Source organism: Ambystoma mexicanum, chromosome 9 (genome assembly GCF_040938575.1).
Source record: "Ambystoma mexicanum isolate Mex_15411 chromosome 9, UKY_AmexF1_1, whole genome shotgun sequence".
Taxonomy (NCBI): domain Eukaryota; kingdom Metazoa; phylum Chordata; class Amphibia; order Caudata; family Ambystomatidae; genus Ambystoma; species Ambystoma mexicanum.
In genome coordinates this window covers 1,499,238,462-1,499,245,178 of record NC_090931.1, presented here as the reverse complement: position 1 = coordinate 1,499,245,178, position 6,717 = coordinate 1,499,238,462, and the positions used below count along the sequence as shown (strand labels likewise).

The 6,717-nt window shown below is 44.5% G+C and overlaps 1 protein-coding gene across 1 annotated transcript in view; it reads right to left on the bottom strand.

The window, feature by feature from the left end:
• Nucleotides 1–5,480: 5,480 nt before the first annotated feature.
• LOC138489313 (homeobox protein CDX-2-like) overlaps nt 5,481–6,717 on the bottom strand; it is a 153,325-nt gene continuing 152,088 nt past the window's right edge. Inside the window, exon 8 of the mRNA XM_069617013.1 lies at nt 5,481–6,597. Coding sequence (XP_069473114.1) covers nt 6,409–6,597 — 189 coding nt within the window. The 3' untranslated portion in view covers nt 5,481–6,408. The remainder of the gene's footprint in view (nt 6,598–6,717) is intronic.

Below are 6,717 nucleotides of genomic sequence, written 5' to 3'. Positions count from 1 at the left end.
ACACATTTGGTGAAGCACTGGCCGCCAGCCTCATCCTACATCCAACCCTCACCATCCTAGGAGATTTCAACACATGGTTCGACTCCCCATCAAACACTATGACCAGGTCACTCACAGACAGTCTAGTATCACTCAACCAGAAACACCACACCTCCACTCCAACCCACACTAGAGGCCACACCCTCGACACAATATTCAGCACCTCAAACATATTTACCGAGCCCACGTGCCCCCTGTCATGGACCGATCACTCAGCGCTGTGTTTCACCATACCACTGAACTCTGTGGTCAAAGGCCAAGGACGCACAAGACCACCACCACCCTCCGCCCTCCTTGACCTTCCCATTATGGAACAAAGTGGTAATCAGCCCAGATCTTGAGCTCTCACTTTGCAACTCCCTCTCCCTCGCGGAAGGACCCCCAGCAATAGATTCCTGCGACCTCTGGCTTACAAATGCCCTCACGCCCCTCGCCTCATCAAAAAGTACCTCGCAGAGATCTGGACCAATGCTGAGGTGGTTCACCCCCAATCTCAAACCACTAAAAACTCTCAAACACTGCCTAGAACAGGACTGGAGAGCCGAGCCATCAGCCCAGAATAAAGCCACCTTAGCAAGGACAACTGGAATTTACAGATCGGAAATCAGAAAAAGAAAGAAATCGTTCTATGGGAACCAAATCTAAAAAGCTTGCAACCCAAGTAAGGAACTACATAAAATCATAGCTGAATTCAAATCCCCCTCATGCTCGCGCTTGCCGACTCCAAGCTCCCAAGCCCTATGCAACACCCTCTCGCGCCACTTCTACAATGCTGCCAATGAAAGACACTCCACCATCATCGCTAAACTAAAACTCTTACCACCACCTCCCACTCGCCCACAGTCCTCTGCCCAAACGCCCCCACAATCTCAAATCTCTTTTGACTCATTCAATCCCATCATACACAGAGAATTCCTCTCACTTGTAGCAGTCAGCTGCCCGTCAGGCTCTCCCAAACACCCCTGCCCGCCCACAATGCTAAAAAGAATACTAGCCTCCACTTGTGCAGATAACGTCGCACGTGCAATCCTTAATCACACACTCACATCAGGATCTTTCCCGAAAGCCCTAAAAACATCCTACATTAAACCAATTCTCAAAAAACCTACTCTTGACCCTCTCCTCCCCCAAAACTACCGTCCTATCTCCAATACACGTTTCATCGCTAAAATGATTGACCGTGCAGCTTAAAAACAGCTTGGCCAATTTGCCGAAGCAAACAACCTCCTAGACCCAGTGAAATCAGGCTTCAGGCCACTAAGGGAAACAGAATCTTCCCTAGTCTCTATCTGTGACGATCTAAAAAGATTAGCCAACGCAGACCGCTGCGCGGTTCTCATCCTGCAGGATCTCTCTGCAGCCTTCGATACCATCGATCACTCGATTCTTTTAGTCAGACTACAAACACTAGGAATCAAAAGCACAGCCCTTTCGTGGATCTCATCCTTTATCTCTAAGCGGTCACAAATTATGCACCTTGACCAGTTCACATCCACATCACGACCAGTATGTAAAGTTGTACCCCAAGGAGCGTCCACATCACCATTAATCTTCATCTTCTACTACCCATCCCTGCAATCATCCGCTTGTACAACCTTACCTGCTACAACTACGCAGATGATACCCAGATCATCTTCAAAATCCCAAATTCCGAAGGCTCTGGCAACCCGGACCTGGCATCGTGCCTCTCTGACCACTGGATGACGACCAACCACCTCATCCACAACCCTGGGAAAACCAAAATCCTAGTCTGCGGGAAAACATCGCTCCTCACTCTGTCAATCCTGCAGCCCAAACCACTAGGACAAACACTGGACCCTCTAACGTTGTAAAAACCTTGGATGCGAGTTGGACTCAGATCTATCCCGCACCCAACACACCACTAGTGTATCCAAAATCTGCTTCTTTCACCTACGGATTCTCAGATGGATTTTCCCCTACCTCACCTATCCCCACCGCTTCTCAGCCATCAACCCCATCATCCTGTCCCGCTTAGACTATGCAAACTGCCTCTATCTAGGAGCGCCGGCATCCCTACTAAGGAAAGTTCAAAGGATCCAAAACGCGGCAGCCGCCTGCTTATCAATCTGCCTGCCAGAGAACACATCAGCCCTACCCTGGGAGTCCTCCACTGGCTCCCTATTGCTCGCCGCACCACCTTTAAAGCCATGTGTATCACCCACCGGGCAGTCCACAACACCGGCCCGGAATTCCTCTGTGACATAATTGTCCCCTACCATCCTTCGAGGTACCTCAGATCTTGCACGGCATTTCGCCTAGTGATCCCACCCCGCAGCTCCACAAGACTTGGTGGTTCCTCCTTCTCCGTCCAAGCACCAATCGTCTGGACTTCTCTTCCGCTACACATTCGCAACACTGAAAACCACCTGAAATTCAGGAAGGCTCTTAAAACCTGGCTTTTTCCCAATACTCTCCTAATCCAAGGCACCAGAAGAATAGACCATTAATAAAATTCCCTGCACCAATCACAACACAGGGGCCAGCAGCCCTTGCAGCGGTTTCTCCTGACATACCACAACCAATTGCTAAACAACACTGCCAGACGACAAATACTCCAGGTAAGCCAGCAGCTTTCGTTGTGGCACACCTGAAACACTATCAACCCTACAACAACACTCCCACACGACAAACACTCCAGGTAAACCAGCAGCTTATACTGAGGCACACCCACAACATTCTCAACCCCCCGTGCCCGCCGGCCCACATGAGAGAAGACAAACAATGAGATAAGTAGCCCAGGGTAGCACACGCGCCTCACTGAAGAATCACTGCAATTACTAACCAACATCCGTCAGTCAGGGAACCCATCACTCAGGGAATTCTCCATACTAGCAGTCTCCCACTACAGATATATTCCCAAACTAGGTATAACAAACAATCAATAACTGCAACATTGTGGAAACTCACTGGACTACATGCTCTAAACTACGGCCTCGTGACACTTAGGCCCCCTCCCACCACGCAGGATTCTCAAATCTAGGTTTAGCCTCCTTCGTTGTTTACTATCTGAAATGAAACTGTACTGCATTGTGAAACTTAGGCCTCTCTCCTACTATATAGATTTTTCAAACCTATGTGTAGCCTACATCTTTGTCTAATATAGGTTGTTACATGCCACACTGTGAAACCTAGGCCCATTGGTATATGACTCTCAATTCTCGACCTGGACAAACATCGCTCCAACCGAACAATCTTGCAGCTTACGGTACGTATATCTCACACCACTAGTGTGGACACAGGCCGCAGGCACGGCCATGCATCCATGCACGATAGAATACGGCTACGGCTAAGCACATCCGGTCTAGCATCACAATAGACTGTCCAGACTGTTCAGACAAACACCTGACGTACCTCAACACCCCTGTCACTAGCATACAGTGACCACCACCCGAAAGGAACCCGATATAACTGGCCTCACATAGACTCTCTCAACAATAGCAATCTATCTCAAACCCTTAACAGCACCCACCCATGTGTCTGACCTCTCCTGGGCTGCTTAGTCGAGCCTTGCCAGCCACCCAAGCCTTAGAACGGCAACATGCACACATGCATCTCCTAAAACTAAACTCCCTAGAACTCTCCACCATATTGACTACAGTCACTGAGGGCGTTCCAACCAGGACAAATCACATTGGGGCCCCACAAGTGGGAAAAGAGCGCTAAATAAATAACCAAATACACTACGATACAAATACAATATCCCGATTGGGTTACAGCAGCAATTGGTTGCTCTTACAAATATGTGGCCGCAAATGAGTTAGAGATCAACTCATCCAAAACTAAGATATTGATTATGTCCCCTGGCAAAAAGAAAATCAGTTTTAAGTGAAATTAAAACTTACAGGTTTGGAGAGTATATCTACTTTAGTGTATTTGGGTTTTCACATAGCAGTTTGTGGAATAAGGAAAAATACTACTGTGAACATGAAGTCGAAAATCATTGCATTAGTATCACAGGCCAAAAGAACTAATTTACGCTATGGATTTTGTTTCTCACTATCTTTAATTTCTCCAAGGCCCAGGTAGTGCTGATTGTAACATATGGTGCAGATGCAACTATATACTATACATGCCTAGAAGGCTTGTTTTGGAGAGGAGTACTGTGCCTTCCAAAAGGGGTTCTTTCAAGAATCTTACGTTATTACCTGGGATTAATATCACTCCAAACCATTGCAAACTGGAAATCTCTGTACCCACTTAGGAAATTATTAACTGCTTCGGAGAATTCACTATTTAAGGATCTCTAAGCAGGCTTAGAGAAATCTTTAGACACTGATCTGATGGCCTGGTCTGCTTATTGTGACTCATTGATTTATACCCTTAATTTAACATCATATATTTTAATTGATCACCCTCCAGTGGTAGAAAAAAGAAATTATGTTTTGCATTAAGACGTGAGACACCACTAAAAAGTATACATTATTTACTGAACTTGTGTCATGGAACAAACCAGTGAACATTCTTCCCTTATATCTAAAAAGATTTCCAAATCCAAAATGACAAACCACGTTTTTAAGAGCATGCCTTAACCAATTTCCAATGAATGAGATCTTTGGGGGCCAGGAGTAACATTGAGAGACACAAAAGACCCTGCAGATTCTGTAAAGATAAGAATCAAGTCGAGATACTCAGACATTTGACAACAGAATGTAGTGTTCTTCGCCTATTGTGAGCTACATTATTTGATAAATTAGTGTATACACCATGTAAAGTAAATGTGGAGGCCTTGAGGCACAGAATGATGGCTGGGACTGAAATTGCAAATATTTTAGGCTTTATGCGATTTTTGTAGCCGCATCCAGCTTCTTAATTGTTATGACTTTAAAAAAAATATCTAATAACGTGAGGATCCTACTGTTTTTTAGATTGATATATATCATTAACTATTCATGGCTTTTTAGGTTAATGTATTTTGCATGAATTAATGTGATACGTTTTAATTTGATCTGATATTGTGTAAGGTCCGTATTTCAAGCCATAATGCAATTTAAACAAAGAAGTCTCCTGCTTTGATCTTTCGGTTATGCAGATTCTCCTAGACCGTTTCTCAGATGAGCTCAATGACTTGGAGTGTGGGTCGCTATCTTGGTACATTCTGTCTGTGGACTGGTCCGATGAGCTTCACACGCTGCAACAATCACAGCTTGTGTGACCATCAGATGTATACATCTCCTACCCAGACAAATAGAGGATTACCCTCGGCAGAGTCGTCGCAGTGACTTCGTCATCAGTGTTTTTCATCAGTTCTTATGTCAAAAAATCAACACTGTTAGGTTAACAGTAGGTCTGTCCTCTGCGGCATTATAACAGCAATTTATCAAAAGCAAAACAAAAATATCCTAACAAATGTTTGTCTCCCACAAAAAATAAATAACAAAACATCCAAGTATGAAAAAGGAGCATAACTACGAGAAACAGAGTTTAGGAAAAGGAAAGCATCCATAAATATTTTATTCACTTTTCAAAGCATTAGAGGAAGCCTTTAAAGAATCAGAACTCTATATTGCACATGCTGTGTCGGGAAAAGGGGTGCTACGATTCCACTGTTGCAAGTCTACAATTGCGAAATCAATGCCAAACTGCGTTTCTCAGGTTTTGCATAATCCTTAAAAATGGTTAAAAATCTACTTTTCTTCTAGAGGTTCATCAGTGTATACGGCTGGTACAGCACATCCTTGGAATGGACTCCCTCTGTAAAGGCCGGAGGAGATCACATTGCATCTTCTAGCATTCCTTACAGGGGGCATCATCTGCCGTGAAGCGGGACAAGATCCCCCTGAAGTCAGTCCCAGTGAATCGAAACCATATTGTTTTCCTATGTTGCCCTTTCCATCGCTTATTCTTCATAATAGCCATTTCTTATCTAGACTCAAGCCATGTATTTCTCGCCCGATATCTGGCCAGTGCTTTCTGGTAACTTCTCTTTTCAGAGGAAATTAGAATTCTCTGCAGACAGATTTCTGCCTCCGTAGGCTATCCTTCATACAAGTCTCAAAGTTAATGTCCACATCATAAAAAAATATATAAACTGCCTTCACACATTAGTAAAATATATTGTTTACCAGACAATTAATGTCCTAAAAAACACAGCATTCCTAACTAGAACATCACTTAGGCATATGCCATATAAACTCTCATCCAACATCCATACACACAAGAAGGTTCCTTCCCCAGGCAAACCAGAAGTGCCATCATTAAGGTAGGATGTGACATCACTAACAAAATGGCCACTGGCAGAGTTGCCTGTCTTTCGCATATGTTCCAATTGAGGTAGTTACATAACGTGATTGTCTTTCAAGTATAGTTTGACTTTGGGTTTCCTCTGCTTTTGGAGGTACAGACCCCCTATCAAGGTTCATTCTCTTCCTTGACTGTCTCTGACGATGGGGGCGACGCAGATACGTCCTCATCGCCAACACTGGAGTTACCCATGGGAGGGAGTGGTGTGGTTGCATCGTCATACTGGCTTAGCTGCTCCATCCAGCATTTGGTCAATCGCTTCTCTTTTGCCCGCCGATTCTGGAACCAGATTTTCACCTGTAGAAATGAGAATACATCAGAATTGGGGTGAGTTGGATTAGTGGAAAGAGGGGGAGAAAGGTAGTGACAAATGGCACATATGAAAAGAAGCAAAATCTTTAAAAAACAAAATATCAT